General features: G+C 55.8%; 2 protein-coding genes across 2 annotated transcripts; both read left to right on the plus strand.

Moving 5' to 3' along the window:
• The first annotated feature begins 288 nt into the window (after positions 1–288).
• Positions 289–2,783, plus strand: LOC133348210 (apelin receptor A-like). The gene has a single exon (XM_061560934.1). It carries the CDS (start codon positions 340–342, stop codon positions 1,885–1,887), a length of 1,548 nt encoding a protein of 515 aa, XP_061416918.1. The 5' UTR covers positions 289–339; the 3' UTR covers positions 1,888–2,783.
• Positions 2,784–8,609: 5,826 nt separating this feature from the next.
• Positions 8,610–10,921, plus strand: LOC133348244 (apelin receptor A-like). Its single transcript, XM_061560959.1, has one exon. The coding sequence runs from the start codon at positions 9,195–9,197 to the stop codon at positions 10,491–10,493; it is 1,299 nt and encodes a 432-aa protein (XP_061416943.1). The 5' UTR covers positions 8,610–9,194; the 3' UTR covers positions 10,494–10,921.
• Positions 10,922–19,135: the final 8,214 nt, after the last annotated feature.

A 19,135-nucleotide genomic window follows, 5' to 3' on the forward strand; every position in this document is an offset into this window, starting at 1 on the left:
AGATCTCCACCCCCCCACCCCCCCCACTCTGTTTGGGTGCTGCACGCTGGGAATCGAGGAAGGGAGCTTTGTGGGGGGGGGGGGGGGCGCTGACCCTCCTTCTTGAACACCTGGAGCGTTGTGCGTAGATGCGAGGTGCCCTGGGGACCTTGCGAAGGCGACACGGACGTTGATATAAACAGCAGCGGCAGCATCATCCGAGGCGAGTGCTGTGCGACGACTTGAGCGACACGGACCCCCCCCCCCATCCCCACGCCACAGCTCTCGTCGTACAAGCGGACCCTGCCGCTCCAACTGAGCCCCATCTTTGCTAGAGACCCCCACTCCCCGCACACACAAATGGATATCGTCTCGGTCGTCCTCGTCACCGCCGTCACCATCAGCATCACCAGCGGCAGCAGCATCAGCAGCGGCAGTGCCAGCAGCATCACGGTGGCATATCAACACCCGGAGTTGCACTCGACCTCCCCAACATCATCAGCACCAATATCACCATCGGCATCACCATCGTCATCACCATCGTTCAACGAGACGAGTACCGCGTCCGGGAGTTCCAACCACACGAGTAGCGGCTTCCCCTACGACTACAACTACGGCTACGACACCGTGGGCACGGAGTGCGACTACAGCGAGTGGAACGTCACGCCGACGCTCATCCCCATCGTCTACTCGCTGGTGTTCGTGTGCGGCCTCGTGGGCAACGGCCTCGTGGTGTGGACCATCGCGCGCCTCAAGACGCGCAAGCGCAACACGGATCTCTACATCGCCAGCCTCGCCTCCGCCGACCTTGTCTTCGTGCTCACGCTGCCCCTCTGGGCCGCCTACACGGCCCTGGACTACCACTGGCCCTTCGGGGGCTTCCTCTGCACCCTCAGCAGCTGCGTGTCCATGCTCAACATGTACGCGAGCATCTTCTGCCTCACCTGCCTCAGCCTCGACCGCTACGTGGCCGTCGTCTGCTCGCTGAGGTCCCACTCGTTCCGCACGGCGCGCGTGACCAAGGCTCTGCTCGCCGGCGTCTGGACTTTCTCGTCGCTCATGGCGCTGTTCACGGCCGCGCTGGCCACCACCAAGACCATCGCCGAAGATCCCGCCGACGCCGACGACGTCAGCTACGACGACGACGACGGCTACGGCGCGAGCGGCGGCCGAGTGGTGTGCGTGGTGGAGTACTCCTCGCTGGGCAGCAACGGGGAGATGTCTCCCGACTGGTGGAACGCCATGGCGGGCCTCTTCCACACGTCGGCGAGCTTCGTGCTGCCCGAGGTGGTGATGATCTACTGCTACGCGTGCATCATGGCCAAGATCCAGAACCACTTCACGCACGTGCGCAGGGAGAGCGACAAGCGTCGCCGGCTGCTGAGGACCATCTTCAACCTGGTGCTCACCTTCACCGTCTGCTGGCTGCCCTTCCACGCGGTGAAGGTCACGAACGCGCTCGTTCACTTCGGCGTGCTGCCCACGCGCTGCGGCCTGGAGCGTTTCATTTTCGTGGGGCTGCCCTACACGGTGAGCCTCGCCTACGTGAACAGCTGCCTCAACCCCTTCCTCTACGCCTACTTCGACCCGCACTTCAGGTCCACGTGCCTGGGGGTGCTGCGCTGCGCCACCCTCGAGGCGCTCATGGCCGCGCAGGTCAGCTCGGCGGGAGGATCCGGCGCCGCGACGGCGTCTCGCGACGAGCCCTCGTCCCGATCCGACACCCCCGACGCGTGCGGCGGCGCCGCCGCCAAGGAGTCGAACGCGAGCGACGCCGCCGCCGCTTTGTGCTGCGGCCGCTTCCTGGCGCCGCCGGGCGCGCGCGCGCACACGGAGACCGAAACGTCGGACTTGCGCAAAAGTCCGACTCGATTCCAGCACGAGTCGCCCGTTCGTGGCGATAAGTAACGCGATGCCACGGACGTGAACTTTCGCGCTCTCGGCTCGGATGTCCCGGCCCCGGTCGTAGTAACGTGGAATGTCCACCACGGGCTCAGGTGGGGTGGTGAACTGTGACCAGGAGAGATGCGTCAAGGGAACCCACCGGCTTTGACTTTTAATGTCGTGCTTTCGTTCCCGCCGTAAAGCGGACTTTATATCCGCTTGCATTAAGACTTATTGAGTTTGCATTGCTATTCGTGTGGAATCGGGATCGATTTTTCAGACTCCAGGCTTTATTTTGCCCAGCTGCCAAGGCTCCGTGGAGCTAAGCGACTCAATTCCAAGGAGTGACCACAGCGCAAGACGGTCTGCAGTGGCGATAGAGAATCAGAGTATCTGTCTTCTTGGTTCTTTCGGTAAAGTCACGTAGAAGGGAAGTAATAAAATAATAAAAATAAAACATAATAAAACAATTCTCACGACGTTTCGGCCACAACGCAAGCAGCCGTCCTCAGGCGAAGAATGAAGCACCACCAAGCTTGGAGCGTATATTTTATGTTTTATTTTTATTATTTTATTACTTCCCTTCTACGTGACTTTACCGAAAGAACCAAGAAGATGAATCCCTGCAGTCACGAAAGCTTTAAATCGAAATCAGAGTATCTGTGTTTATCCTGGAGAAAATCAGATGTCCTTTGCCGGGAGTGAATGTGACAGGCCGCGTTCATTTACACGCCGCCCAAGCCAGAACTTTCTGTAAATCAGGATACACAATGGCATAGTTCTTAAAAAATAAACGTAAAAAAACAAATGCACGAGTTATAGCGATCGCAATCGTGACAGATTTAATCCGTGGCTCGAGAAGGTAAAAGTGGAATATTAAGATTGGTCAAAAGGACATTCCAAAGTCGGGCACTGCGAAAGGGAAGGTCATGGATTTCTCGGAATGCATTGTGATTTTAATGAATAAACTTCTGTAAATAAATAAAATCCATCGCAAAAATATCTCGCCACGTCCTCCCCAAGCGGCCGCCTCTGCTTTATGTGACCCGGTCGAGGCTTACGATACACACTGGCACACAAGACAAAGATTCCCCAAGTAGCCTTGAACAGATTTTTGGGGCAAGTGCTGCTAGCAAGCACCTCTTAAGACCGACACGGCACACGAGGGGACGGGTGGTCAGCACCCAGTGCTGATGTTTAATTTTATTTTACTCCACACCGTACTAGCTTGCCCATTTGAGGCTGAATCGACCTAGCTGAGGCCCAGGACCGATTCAGATAATCGTCACCGGTGCCTGCCGTGAGCGGGAATCGAACTCGGCTAGCCGGTCTCGTAACGCGCTACCCACTCCCCACACGCACAGACACACACACAGACGCGCACTGAGATACACCGACACACATGCGCACTGCCACACGCTAGGAAAGACTGTCCCATAGAAACGTTGTCGTTACGTTGGTTCGTTGTGCCACTGCTGTGCAAAACAAAGCGTCCGCTGCTCATCACTTGAGAACACCTTGAACCTGCTCCACCCACCCCACTCACCTGGGCGCTGCTCACGCATAGCCTTAGCACTCACCTTCCCCACTCACCTGTACTCCTCACCCCACCTGCTCCACCCACCCCACTCACCTGTACTCCTCACCCCACCCGCTCTACCCACCCCACTCACCTGTACTCTCACCCCACCCGCTCTACCACCCCACTCACCTGTACTCCTCACCCCACCCGCTCTACCCACCCCACTCACCTGTACTCCTCACCCCACCTGCTCCACCCACCCCACTCACCTGTACTCCTCACCTCACCTGCTCCACCCACCCCACTCACCTGTACTCCTCACCTCACCTGCTCCACCCACCCCACTCACCTGTACTCCTCACCCCACCCGCTCCACCCGCCTCACTCACCTGGACGCTGCTCACGCATAGCCTTAGCACTCACCTTCCCCACTCACCTTTCCCACTCACCCGTGTTCCGGGCTCACCTGCCTTGCTTCACCTGCAGCGGTGGTGGCAGACAATCGGAGGCGCTAAGAAGAACGTATTAGCGAGTGTGTCACGTGACGACGAACACGTCTCTCCGACTGAACTCCATTATCTTCGACACTTGTGAGAATTCAGTCAAACAATCGAAGAATTTAAATCGACACTTATTTTGTTGTTGTCAGTATAAAAACAACAAACTTCAACACAATCGTCGATGACACTGCCAAGCTCGTTCACGCGAGAGCCGAGCTGCTGTTCACGCCTGGCGATGCTCGATGTGATATCCAGCGAAACGTCGGACAAACTGTGAACATTTGTGCTCGTTATTCAACATTCCTCGGTGGCTATGAGATGTTAACTTCCTCGCCTGGTGTACAGGGGGTCGTGGGTTCGATTCCGACCCTGACGCTTGCTGCTGTATATTTGGAGGTTGCGTCTCTCTCTCTTCCCGTGGTCGTGTGGGTTTTTCTCCGGTTCCTCGGGGTTCCCCCCCCCCCCCCACACACATTTAGAAACATCACGCGTTCATCGTATTTGGCTGCTGTAAATTTCCACATGAATGAGCCACTGCACTGAGCTATCATTTGTGGCCAGGTCCCTTCTGAAAAAAAGCTACCTCGTTCAGTGGGTCACGAGACCTTGCAAAATTAAAATAGTTTACAGTTCTATATTGGTTGTCGAACACTGCTATAGCTAAACATTGGCATGATACCAATACACGATCTAACCCAACAGTAAATATAATTACGAATCCAAAGCACCGTGGTGCCGAAAGAGCAATGGCTCTTCTTCATAGCACATAAATGCGGATCATTCCTCGAAACGTCGTCTATTCCATATTGTCTTCCTCTTCAGGGACAATGTGTTCCTGACGTCTGTATTGTTTGCGCTCGTGCTCCACTGCCAACGTAATAAGGATCACAGTCCCCCCGCAGGTTTGAGATGCATTTCACCTTTCATTGCGACGGTACACTTGATTAGAAACAAGTTTCGCTGGCTGGATTTTGCGTTCCGAGGGAGGGAGGGACGTAAGGTGACGTCCAAAGGACGCGTGGGGTGCCTGCCGTTATTTAGAATTCGCTTCTTGGCTATGTGTGTGTTGTTGCTCTGGATATTTGTTATGAACATAAGCGCCGATTTGTGATGATGGATTAACGCGCCTCCACATCTCGCCTCCACCGCCCCGCCCCTCCTCCTCCTAGCCCCTCCCCGCTCCTCAGTGCAATTAACCATTGGTCACGTGACCGAGGCTTAATTGACGGTGGGAATTGGACTGTGATTAACTTTTCTACCCCATACCCATCCCATCTCACCCCCACCCCCTCCCCCAAACGCACACAGCTATAGACCTGCAATATATACTCATTTGTACAGTATGCATGTACTGCAGTGATTGATGGGTGCTCCTCTGCGCTGATTGATTGACGTGAGCGATCTATGGCTGTGACATGAAGCAGCGGCCGATCCGATGAATAAAACGAGACGGGGATGCAGGAAGTGTCCATTTGTCTGTCTGTGGGTCCGTGTGTCCGTGGGGGAGGCTCGTGAAGGACGCTGCTTGGGCAGTTGGAGGTAATTCGCCCTTCGATTACAGCGGAGGGCAGAGGAACCACGCTCACAACAACGAGCGGAGTGCCGGGCGGCTAAAAAGCAGCGAGATGGCATAGTGGGGAGCACAGGGTGGTGGTGCATCGCCCAGTCACCGCAGTCAAGTCAACCCAGGGCCCCTCCCTGTATGTATACATGTTGAACTTCTTTCGCACCGTATGTAGCCAACAGCACTCATAGGTCTGTCCCGTGGCCTCCTGCCAGCGAGCCTGAGACACTTCACGTGGTGTCAAGGTACACCTTAGACTTGCAAAATCGCCGTGTCTGTCTGTGAGTCCGTGTGTCTGTCTGTGAGCCCGTGCCTGTCTGTGTGTCCGTGTGTCTGTCTGTGTGTCCGTGTGTCTGTCTGTGAGCCCGTGCCTGTCTGTGTGTCCGTGTGTCTGTCTGTCCGTGTGTTTGTCTGTGAGCCCGCGTGTCTGTCTGTGAGCCCGTGTCAGTCTGTGTGGTGCCAACCCTTCCGGATTGGCCGGGAATGTCGACTGGAATCAGCAATGGTCTCCCGGTAACTGTTGAACGCAATCCGGGAAGAATTTAATAAGAAGACAGTTTTTTAATTCATATATTTTTATTGACTCAAAATTAAAATTCCCCGCAATAGCAGTTTCAGTCAGAGTTGGCAACACGTTGAAACGTTTTTTTTGCTACTGTTGTTGTAAAATCCCCTAAATGAGAGTTTCGAGTGGGAGGGTGGAAGCAGGAGCAGGAGGGATGTGGGGGGAAGAGATCGTAAAAATATAAAACCCGGCACGGCACTCGCGCGGGCGAAACAATCGCAGCTCCTCACAGACGCATTCAATAATCCAGGGCAAGTGTTGTGAGCGAGCACCTAGGAAGGTCGGCACGGCACACAAGTGTTGTGAGCCAGCACACCACGCCCGGCCGTCTTTGTTTCCCCCAATGATGTTGACACCGCCACACGGGTACTCATTTGAGGTCGATTCGACAGGTGCGCAGGCACAGACGGACAGACACAAACGGTACACAGCGACACAAATACAAAGATCCCCCGTATAGCCTTAACAGACTCTTAGGGCAAGTGCTGTTAGGGAGTAGCACCTATGAAGGCCGGCAAGGCTCGCGAAGGGGAGGGTGGCCAACACCACGCCCGGCCGCCTTTGTTTCCCTAGTGGCGATGTTTTTACGCACCGCAACAGGTACTCTTTTGAGGCTGAGTCGACCTAGGGGAGGTCCAGGACTGATTCAGATAATGGTCACTGGTGCTGGTGGCCGTGAACAGGAATCAAACTCGGGTCGACGGGTTCGTAGCACAGCGCGCTAACCACTACACCACCGCTCCCCACAGTACACAGCACGAATATAATTACATACATTATGCATAGTGACCTCGAGTGGAGCGGTGGCGCTGTGGTTAGTGCGCCGTGCCCTATGAACTCGGCTAATGCCTGACCGAGTTCGTTTCCCGGCCACGGCAATCGTCAGAACGATATCGGAGGAGGTTAATCCACGGCTCTCGCACCTTCACCAAAAGCAGTGAAGTATAGTCTAAGATTCTATCCTGCACGACATGCTTCTAGATTATTGTTGCTGCTATCAATTTCCACACGGTAAGCTACTTCGTTGAACCATAATTTGTGGCGAGGTCGCTTCTAAAAAAAACAAGTTAAAATAAAACATTGTTTAGTTGTATTTGTATGTTTTATTAAGCGATGTTATTTTTTTTTACCTTTCAAATACTCTGCACTCCCATCGTGTTTTTGCATCGGTTTTTTTCTGTTAGTGCAACGTTCTGACGCCGTGCTCCTGCTGGAACATCTGTGGGAAAAAAAGAGCTTTATAGCTCTTCGGATTCCTCCTGCAATCTAAATATAGATTCTGATTCTGCCCGGCAAGACGCGGAGAGGCCTCCTCGCGGCGGAGAGACCCAAAGCGATGTTGGACTGAGCTGCGGTTGCCTTTTGGAGCTGTTATTAATCCCATAAGTTGCACTTTCAATCGGACAGGGTTGAATTTCAAACACCGAAAGTTGAATAGCCCCAACCAAAACCTCTCCAACCCCCCCACTTCCCCCTCCCTCCAATCTCGCCCCTCCCCTTAACCCGCCCCTCCCCGTTCCATGACCTCTCCTCCCATCAATCAGTGAGAAAGCCAGCGAGCAGCGACGTCACTGTGCGGGCATGGGTGGGAGTCCCCCCCCCCACCCTCCCACCCTCCCCTGGGGGTCACTCACACTAAGCGATGGCGCAGATAGCGCGTGGCTTCGGAAATGAACTCGTTACTGGGCACATGGATTCACCTCCATCATTAACCTCCTCCCATTATCCTGACCCCCCCCCAACCCCCACCACCACCCACAACACCCACCACCACCACCCACCACCACCACGTGCTAATCGAACTCTTCCCCCGACTCCACAGAACCATTCTCCCGCACCCACCTTCCTCCCCTACCGGCTTCCACACAAGGACCCATTACACCCCCCCCCCCACACACACAACCCATCCCACCCGCTGCCGCCCCACGCCCATCCCCCCCCCCCCAACCCAGGCCCCCCTCTCCTCGCCTCCTGGTCCATACCAGCTGCGAGTTGGTATTGGATTGGGGAAGGACTGATTTTAAGAGGGAAGAAGGGAACAGATCTGCCGGCGATAGCCTCCGCGTGCCACGCACTCCGTTTGTCGTGGAGGCGGCCACACAAACGCATCGCGTCTCGCTCAGTGTCACGTGGAGGCGGCAACACCAACGCATCGCGTCTCGCTCAGTGTCACGTGGAGGCGGCAACACCAACGCATCGCGTCTCGCTCAGTGTCACGTGGAGGCGGCAACACCAACGCATCGCGTCTCGCTCAGTGTCACGTGGAGGCGGCAACACCAACGCATCGCGTCTCGCTCAGTGTCACGTGGAGGCGGCAACACCAACGCATCGCGTCTCGCTCAGTGTCACGTGGAGGCGGCAACACCAACGCATCGCGTCTCGCTCAGTGTCACGTGGAGGCGGCAACACCAACGCATCGCGTCTCGCTCAGTGTCACGTGGAGGCGGCCACACCAACGCATCGCGTCTCGCTCAGTGTCACGCGCGTTCACGCTCGCAGTGTCACGCGCGCTCGGTGCGCCGACGTTTAAAGCTGCGTCTCGTTGACCGAAGAGAGAGCAAAGAGAAGAGGACAAGGAGGTGGAGGAGAGGGGTGAGAGGTGGAGAGGGGAGGGAAGGAGGAGCGAGCAGTGAGATCCCACGGGAGGTGAGCGGAGAGGAAGCGAACGGCATCCGTGGAAGTTTGGCATCCTCCTCTTTCACTCTTCCCGAACTCTCCGCACGCTCTCTCCCTGACCCCACCTCTCTCTCTCTCTCCTCTCGCCATCCACTTATTATCTTCTGCACGATTTCCAGGACTCCCCTTCTCGACACGATTTATCTTATCTCTCTCTATTTCTCTCTATCTGTCACGACGGTGCCTCCTACTCTTCATCCCTCAACGCTCTCCAAACCCCTCTCCCTAAATCCTCTCTCTAGCTCTGTGTCTCTTAATCAGCATCCTCCCACGCGCTCCCCGACTCCCTCTCGTCTCCATCCTCCGCAGCATCTTCTCTGACACCCTCTCAATAGCCACTCCACTCCACGACTCAATCTTCTCCACCACTCTCCACTTCGTGTCTCCCTGCATCTCATTGAAGTCATTCTTTGATTAGCCTCTCTCTGATCTCAACCTCTCTCCACCTTCATCCCCCCCACCTTCCCATCTCTCCGCATCTCCCACCTCTCGCCTCCACCTCTCATGGATCCATCATCCTTGGAGTCGGATTATGGGGGTGCCGTCACCCCCACCGACTTCACAAATCTCAACGACACCGCCACCACGACCACCGCCGCCGCGGAGTGCGACTACAGCGAGTGGAACGTCACGCCGACGCTCATCCCCATCGTCTACTCGCTGGTGTTCGTGTGCGGCCTCGTGGGCAACGGCCTCGTGGTGTGGACCATCGCGCGCCTCAAGACGCGCAAGCGCAACACGGATCTCTACATCGCCAGCCTCGCCTCCGCCGACCTTGTCTTCGTGCTCACGCTGCCCCTCTGGGCCGCCTACACGGCCCTGGACTACCACTGGCCCTTCGGGGGCTTCCTCTGCACCCTCAGCAGCTGCGTGGTCATGCTCAATATGTACGCGAGCATCTTCTGCCTCACCTGCCTCAGCCTCGACCGCTACGAGGCCGTCGTCTGCTCGCGGCCCGCCGGGAGCCCGCGCGGCAGGAGGACCGCGCTGCGACGCTGCGCGGTCATCTGGCTGAGCGCCCTCGTCGCTTCGCTGCCCTCGATTATCTTCAGCGGCGTGTCCGCCGTGGAACACCCCAACGGCGGCGGCGGCGGCGATGTCAGTCGCAACGAAACGGACTACAGCTACAACAGCGACGGCGACGGACAGGAGATGGACGATTCCTACAGGACGATGTCCGACGCCGCGATGATGACGATGGCGATGACGACGACGACGACGATCCAGTGCAGCGCAAGCTTCGCGTCCGTGGCGTCGCCGGACACCGAGCACCTGTGGGCGGCGGGGCTCAGCCTCACCTCCACGGGCCTGGGCTTCGTGCTGCCCGGCTGCGCGCTGCTCTTCTTCTACGCGCGCATCATGGCCAAGATCCAGAGCCACTTCACGCACGTGCGCAGGGAGAGCCGGAAGCGCCGCCGTCTGCTGCGAGTCATCGCCACGCTGGTGGTCACCTTCCTCGCCTGCTGGCTGCCCTACCACCTCCTCAAGACGCTGGACGCACTCGTGTGGCTCGACTTGCTGCCCATGAGATGCGGCCTCGAGCGCGCCATCTTCGTGGGGCTGCCCTTCGCGCTCTGCTGGGGCTTCGTCAACAGCTGCCTCAACCCCGTCCTCTACGCCTACTTCGACGTCGACTTCAGGGCGCGCTGCGCCAGCGCCCTGGGATTCGCGTGCCCCCCGCGGACGGGGGCAGAGCCCCCCACGACTGGGCGCTCGGGGTGCCGAGGACACGAGGAGCCGCCGTCGGGATCGTCCGGGGAGCGCAGCCGCTCGGGGACCGGCTCCGTCTCCACGAGCATCTAGGAACGCGTGGCGGAGGTGTCCACCGTCGCCGCCGTCGCCACCGTCGTCGTGACGCGCGAGGCGCGCGTCCGTCAAGTCGTCGATGGAGAGACGCGGGGGCGGTAGCGCGGAGCGGCTCTGGAGCGAGGAGACTCGAGGGTTCTTCACGGGCAGCCTGGAGACGATCGGCTCCAGGGGCGGGGCCAGGCCAGCGCCGGCGTGCGACGTGGGCCAGGGCGCCCTCGTGTAAGAATTTCCCGCTCGCGCATCCGAGCCGAGCCAGCACGGGTGGTTTTCCACTGGCGATTTGTCGAGCCGAACCAGAGGCAAACCGTGAAACGTTGGCATCACGGAGGGAGGGGGGAAACTTGAATTCGGCTCGTGGCCAAACAAGGGGCTAATCGTTGCAATTGGCGTCAATCAGTAGAACGCGACGACGTCAGCGGCACGGCTCGACGACTTCTGCAGTGGTGGAAACAAAGCAAAAAACCACCCGTGCCGGGCTGTCTCGGCACGGCCCCGGCGCGGCTCGGCACGGTTTGTAGGGTGGTCAGCCCACGCAATCTCGACCAAGCTGCCAGCGGTGGCCAATCGTTCCGCTGTGGCAGGGCCCTCCTGAAGCTGGGATCTTGAGATTCTGTGACGATTATTTTCCGTGTGAATGGGCTGATAATGTAATCACGTGTTGGTGAGGTTTGTTTCGTTTTGTTTATTGATGATGGGGGTATTGATCAACTCCCGGTCATTCGATTTAAGAATCGATTCTGTGAGGTTTTCTATGAACGTTGCGGTGAATGTAGCGGCCACTCGTGGCTGCAGGGACGAGGCTTAGGTTTGTCCATTGTATGCAATATGTACGAATCCAATAACGTCGATTGGATGCATGTATCGTGAGCTCAGCTATATCAATCGATCAATCGTGTCGTTTTCGTATCGTCATTGTGCATGGGATACAGTGGAATTGTTTTCAGAGTTGAGACCAGTTTTGCTCCAGTCCACACCAACAAAGACAAAGATCCCCCGTGTAGCCTTAACCGACTGTAGGGGCAAGTTCTCTGAGCGCGCACATACGAAGGCCGGCACGGCACACAAGGGGGTGGGTGGCCAGCACCACGTCCGGCCGCCTTTGTCTCCCGAGTGGCGATGTTTACACATTGGCACCAGGTACTCGTCGACCCAAGACCGGTTCAAATAAATCGCCACTGGCGTTGACCATGAGCGGGAATCGAACCTCGGATTCGCAGCGGCGGCAGCAGCGCTAACCGCTACGCCACCGCTCCCCCCCACACTCTTGCCACGCTCGCACCTGGCACGTGCCCTCTTTGCCACACCGCCACGCCCTGTCTATTTATTGCCCGGGGGGGGAGGAGGAGGGGGGACGTTAGTGACCATTGAGGAATCTCGCGAATCGGGGAAGTGGAGCCGTTGTGGAAGGGACGTGACCGCAGCTGATGAGTTTTACATGAAGAATGGGGAAGGTGGCGGACCACGCGACAGGGCCGGGTCGCCCGTGGGAACGCCGAGTGGAGGAGGGGGGCGGGGGGCTGCTGCTGCTGCTGGTGCTGCTGGTGGTGGTGCTGGTGGTGCTGCTGCTGGTGCTGCTGGTGCTGCTGCTGCTGGTGGTGGTGCTGCTGCTGGTGGTGGTGCTGGTGCTGGTGCTGCTGCTGCTGCTGCTGCTGCTGGTGCTGCTGCTGGTGCTGGTGCTGCTGCTGGTGCTGCTGCTGGTGCTGCTGCTGCTGCTGCTGGTGCTGCTGGTGGTGCTGGTGCTGCTGCTGGTGCTGCTGCTGGTGCTGCTGCTGCTGCTGCTGCTGGTGCTGGTAGCGGCACGGGGGAGCGGTTAGCGCGCTGGCGCTACCAACCTGGCGGCCCGGGTCCGATTACCCCGCTCACGGTCAAAGTCAGTGACGATTATCCGAACCGGTCCTGGGCCTCCACGAGGTCGACTCAACCTCAAATGAGTAGCTGGTGCGGTGCGTAAACATCGTCACTCGGGGGAAATAAATGTGGTCGGGCGTGGTGGTGGTTACCCCCTCCCTTCGTGTGCCGTTCACTAACAGCACTTGCCTGGCACAGAGACCAGCGTGCAGGAGCGAGCGCGGTGGGCCAGTGCCACGCCCGGCCGCCTTTGTCTCCCCCAGTGCCGATGAGTGAAACAGCGCACCGGCTACTCGTGCAAAAGCGGAGTCGGCCTCGGGGCGGCGGCCAGCAACCGATTGAGATGTAATAATAATTATGATGATGCCCATTCCATCTGAGGATCCCAATGTGCACCGCTGCAAGCCGTGACCTGGAATTGAACTCAGGTTGTATAACATGTAAACACATCACGCATAGCATAGATTTCTCCATGTGCACGTAAACATGTACGGCCCTTTATAACAATCCACTGCTGGGTGAGGGCCTCCCCACGCCGTGCGGTTCATTGAGGTTATTTGACCACCAGATTCGTCATTAGGGGGGGCGCGGAGGGGGCCCGGGGAAACCCCCACTATGCCCCCCCCCCAAACGCCTTCAAACTAAGCCAGACGAAGTATTACTTCTGACAGCGCGACGTGGAAGCGCCCCTCCCCCCGCCGCCTCCCCCCAAAGCACGGGGCCCGGGGCAGTCTCCCCGATTCGTCGTACCATCGGGGAGACTTTTTTGAGCATACTTCACCACGACGGTCAGTCCGGGGAGGGGGGGGGTAGGGAGGGGGGGGTATACGTGACTGTATAGACCTACATTAGAGTACAATGGGGGTTTTTTCCCCCTATGGCGCTCTGATTTCTATACAACGAAATCCCGAGTCCGATAGCACCTGTCACGCATACGGGTCACCTGTCCTAACCACCACTCAACCAGCCACGTTGGAGAGATGGAGCGCCTGCCGAGTGATTTGGTCATTTGCACACCCAGTTTAGAGACACACAAACCCACGCAGAGTCTCCGTGACGTGTCGTGTGCTAGGCAATGGTGCATGATGTAAAGTGTTGGCCTTGAATTGGTTAGTGTCGTTGTGTACAGCATGTGTGTTAGTTGTGTATGTTAGCTGTACACGTATATGTCCATACGCATGCACACATCAATAACAAACTCACGCAATACGTAATTTATGCAAAGACAGAGATCCCACGTCCGTATAGGCTTAACAGACTGTTGGGGCAAGTGCTGTTAATTTATGCACGCACAGACACGCGCATCTAAATCAAACACCAGTAACAAAAACACTCATCACATTCCTCAACAACACTGCCTTCGAAACTAATGCATTGATTTACGTTGCTATGAAGAAGGGGCATTTCCCGAAACGTCGCCTGTTATATATTTTGCTTGACGAATGTGTTAATTGTGCTTGTGCACCCCTGCCAACGCAGCAGCAGCAGCATCACCAACTGATGCATCACGATCATCAGCCATGCTCGCTCCGCTGACGGACTGCGATGTTTTACACACCGCACCGGGCACTCGTTTAAAGGCAGAGTCGACCTAGGGGAGGCCCAGGACCAGGACCACTGACGTAAGCCCGAGATGGTAATCGATCCCAGACAAAGATCCCCCGTGTAGCCTTAACAGACTTTTGGGACAAGTGCTGTTAGCGAGCACCTTTGAAGGACGGCACGCCACACGAGGGGGTGGGTGGCCAGCACCACGCTCGGTCGGCCTTTGTCTCCCCAGTGGCGATGTTTACACACCGCGCCAGGTACTCATTTGAGGCTGAGTCGACCTAGGGGAGGCCCATTCCCGGTTCAGATAATCGCCACCGGTGTTGGTCATGACCGGGAACCGAACTCGGCTCGCCGGGTTCGTAGCGCAGCGCGCTAACAACTACACTACCGTTCCCCCACACACAGACACACAGACACCACCACACACGTCACGCACACAAACTCAGTAAACTATAAACCCAGACAAAATGCATCGTGTATTCTAAAACTGTGTGGCTTTTACGATTCGTTTGACACGCGCACAAAAACACAGTTTCAAATAAAATAATAATTCTTACCAAAACATGCAAATGCGTGCGGTGTTTCACGAGGCACGAGGATTTACGAGCCGCGGACGTTCTGGGTTTAGGGTTTCACTCCGGGTGGGTGCAGGCCAACAGGAAGACGCAGGAGGCCCTTCGCTCGGAGTTAATGACCCGGCGAGGTTGTGGAATGAATGGCATCGCGATGAAGAATGAATGGAGCCAACTTGATGAATGAGTCGCTTTCTCTAAGGCGTAACTGTAACATCGTGCAGGCCATTAAAAATGATAGCCATAGCGCTATGAACCTTAACCCTAACAATAGAATACAGTGACCCGGACACCAACATTAGCTTAAACTAAGACCCCTAACTGCTTAAACCATGGTGCTTATAACCTTTACTGCAGCCTTGCGACCCTTTGGTTCTCAAAAGTAAAACAAAAGTATAATGTTAATAAATACACAAGGTCTGGCCGTGTCTCGCACCCCCAGACAGGGCATCTCGCACCCCAGAACCACTGCTTAAAAACCATCATTCTAACACTAACATTGTATGTATGTTGAACCGCTTTCGCACCGTACGTAGCCAACCGTGTTAATCGGAGGTGCGGTAAACTTTGGCTCTAACAAATGGTTCTAACACTGACACATCGTCAAAACAGCAGCGTGGCAACATTCCATTTAACGAAGGTGCCCGAAGAGAACTTTCGGACTAATTTTGCCGGCTACGAATGAGCCGACACACGAACGACACCTCTCCATCACCATCAGAGGCTCCTCCCGTGCGTGGCGTTAGCCAGGGTGGGCGTATGCTCCCCCCCCCCCCCTGCAGGACCCGATTAGTGCGGCGAAGATGCTGGCAGCAGTTTGTGGGTCGCCTCCACGACCTTAGCAAGGATTCACGTGGTGCAGGGACGTGTTGAATGAAGTCAAGGTGCCGTGGGTCAGGTCGTGTTCTCTCGTTGGCACAGGTACAACAACCCAATGGGTGATTATTGGACGTGCTCTACCTGGTGAATACGGCAACACACACCCGCGATCAAAGCGATTCACTAACAGCCGGTACACGGCCACGTTCCGACTGGCAAGTGCGTGTAACGACATGATACAAGATTTGTTTTACGACTATTTTATTGTTTTCAAGGGTAAGGTCCACTGAGCTATGCAGCTCTTTTTTCAGGAGCGACCTGGCTATCACAAATGACAGCTCAACCAAGTGGATTTTCACGTGGACATTTATAGCCGCCACATAGTCTTAACGCGTGTGGATTCTAAACGTGGAAAAAATCCACGCGATCACGGGGAGAAAGACACGCAAACTCCAAATATACAGCAGGCGTCAGGGTCGGGTTGGAGCCCACGGCCTCCTGTAGACCAGGCGAAAGAGTTACCATCTCGCAGGCTTGGGTTCTTCACCCCTGGCTTAAACCATGACACCAACATTAAACTAGCTTCAACTAGGACTCTAACCCTATGTAACCTTATTTTAAACAATGGCCCTAACTCCAACTTTGTTATGGAGATGGTGGTGATGATGCTCCCTATTGTTACAGCTGCTGATGATGTTGCTGCTGATGTTGCTGCTACTGCTGATGATGATCTCTACATTCAGCACTTCTCGCCCCCCCCCCCCGCTCCCTCTGCCCCCCACCTCTCCCCCAAAATTTCCCACCTACCCGCCCCACGTGGCACCACTCCGCGGGCACCCCCTCACTCATGAACGCACCACGTGGCACCACTCCGTTTGACTCGAGCACCACGTGCTGGAGTCAAACATCACTCGCCTACCCCCAGGGCTCGATCCACGCGGTCCGAGCTAATGCTTCTTCTCCTCCTCCTCCTTTCCGTGTGACTTTGGGCGAAGTCGCGCCCACGTCTCCTCCATCATCACGACAACGACAAAGCTCTCACGTACAGCCTTAGCAAACTAGAGGAGCAAGTGCTGTTAGCGAGTGGCAGCCTATGAGGGCCGGCACGGCACACGAGGGGGTGGGTGGCCAGCACCACAGCCGCATTCCTTTGTATTCCAATTGGCGAGTGAGTTGGTGAGCGAGCGGTCGGGTAGGCGAGGCGAGTGAGTTGGTGAGTAAAAGTCCCCACACTTTACCCGACCACACACTACCTGCCGATAGCGACTTGTAGCCGCGCACTCATTGACACCGCTGAGTGGGACCCCGCAGCGGACGGTCGGGGCGATTTTAAACAAAACTTGCCCCTCCCCATTGTTTAAGCCGTCGTCTGCCGCGCCGGGAGATCGAACGGAAGCGTTGACCTCTGAACTGCGAGCCGGGGCAGGACTCTCGCGGCAGCGAAGCCTTGAGACTCGGCGAGGCATTCCCGGATAAATGAGGGGCATTGTGCTGGTGGCGATGTTATTGCAGCCAAGAAGACTTCAAGCGGATCACATCATCAGCGCTTTCCTCGAATGAAAACAGAAATTCGGAATTAAATATCAGTTTTCACGGGGGCGGGGTACGGGGGGTGTGGGAGTGTGGGGGTGCGTGGCGCGGGGGGGGTACAGGAGGGGGGGGGGGGTAATAGGTCTTGTGAAAGTTCATATCAGCCACGCAGCCTCGTTCGGAGAGTGTACACACACACACACATGTGTGGGAGCGTGTGTGTACACACATCTGCGCGTGTGTGTACACATGTGAGGGAGCGTGTGTATACACACAAGTGTGCGTCTATTGTTATTGGGGAGCGGTAGTGTAGTGGTTAGCGCATTGCGCTCTGAACCGGGCCAACCGAGTTCAAGTCCCGCTCACGGCCAAGGCCAGTGATGAATACCTGAACCAGTCCGGGGCATTCCCTCGGTCGACTCAGTCTTCAGTGGAGTGTTGTGTAAACATCCGTACTGGGGAGACAAAGGCGGCCGGGGATGGTTTTACTCACCCACCCCCTCGTGTGCCGGGCCAGCCTTAATAGGTGCTCGCGAACAAAACTTGCCCCAAAGGTCCGTTAAAGGCCACATCATGGGATCTGTGTCTTTGTATATAAAGTACATATATATAATAATAATAATAATTCAAATATGCGGAGCGAGGTGGAAATTAAAATAATGAACCACTTACTCAGTGCCCGGCTGACGAAGCGTCGATACTCAGACTTTCCTGGCTGGATCGTGGCATCGTCCCACCGTGACCAGTGGCTGGCAACGAGTCCACGTGGAGCCGCTTGGGAGGTGAGCCGAGGTCCACTCATAGCCCCCGTCACCTTGACCCAGCAGGGCTAGGGGAGGGGGGGGCTCACATCGCACCCCCTCCCTCTCACCCTCCCCCACTACCCACACTTACCCCCCCCCCCCCTCTCTCCTCTCCTACTCCTTCCCACTCCGCTCCTCGAGATGTTTGCACAGGTGAGGTGCAGCTGCGAGCGAGCTACTCCTGACTGATGGTTTAGGTGGGCGCTTGATTATTTAATTCCCTCCTTCCCCTCCCTCTCTCCCTCCCAAAGTCTCGATTTCCCCTCGACCTCTCTTCCCTCTCTCACCCGCTTCTCTCTCTCTAACCGTTTAATTATTTTAAATCGAATCTTCATCCTGTCGCTATACATATTTTAATAACCATATATATAAAACGATATGCACGTGTAGCACTGTATATACAAATAAAAGTTTCCCCTGTATAGCATTTCACAAATTGTTTGGGGCAAGTGCTGTGAGCGAGCTCCTATCCAGACCTGGCACGCCACACGAGGAGGTGGGTGGCCAGCACCACGCCCAACCGCCTTTGTCTCCCCAGTGGCGATGTTTAGACACCGCACCAGGTACTCATTTGAGGCTGAGTCGACCTAGGGGAGGCCCAGGATCGGTTCAGATGACCGTCACCGGTGTTGGCCGTGAGCGGGAGTCGAACTCCAGTCGCAAGGTTCGTAGCACAACGCGCTAACCACTGCACCACCGCTCCCATATATGTACATGCACGCACACACACACACTGGATTCCTGTTTCACCTGCACCCCCGTCGACTTCTGGACCCGCGAGGGAGATCGTGTTCACGGGCCCACGCTCATTCATCCACTCATAACATCCACTCACTCATTCATGCATTCATTTATACGCTCATTCGCTCATGCATTCACCCATTCCCTCATTCCTTTACACCATCACTCACACATCCACTCATTCTCTCACTCATACTCTACTCCTTCATTAATTCGTTCACCCATTTATTTATACGCACATTCGCTCATTCATCCAGCCATTCCCTCATTCATCTACCCATTCATTCACTCATCTACCCATTCACTCACAATTTCACTCATTAATCCACTCATTCATCCATTAATTTAAACGCGCATTCGCTCATTCATCCACTCGTTAAGTCACTCGTTCATCCACCCACTCATATTGTACATACATTAATTTATCCACATATTGATGCACCCATTGACAGGTTTACTCAATAATGAATCAACTCGTTTTATCACTCCACTCATCAACCAATTAATTAATATAATTAATTCGCTCACTTAAATACCCATGCACCCATTCATCCATCCTATACTCTTTCATAAGTTTATTCCGAGCACGCATTCACTCATTCATCCGCTCACTCATCTACCCACGCGAAGTCATTCACAAATGTATCCCCACTGTCATTCACAGCTTCATTTACAAAGACAAAGCTCCCCCGTATAGCCTTAATAGACTGTTAGGGCAAGTGCTGTTAGCGAGCACCTATGAAGGCCGGCACGGCACACGAGGGGGTGGGTG

The sequence above is a fragment of the Lethenteron reissneri genome, chromosome 27, assembly GCF_015708825.2.
Source record: "Lethenteron reissneri isolate LAM-NWPU_2019-01 chromosome 27, ASM1570882v1, whole genome shotgun sequence".
NCBI classification, from domain to species: domain Eukaryota; kingdom Metazoa; phylum Chordata; class Hyperoartia; order Petromyzontiformes; family Petromyzontidae; genus Lethenteron; species Lethenteron reissneri.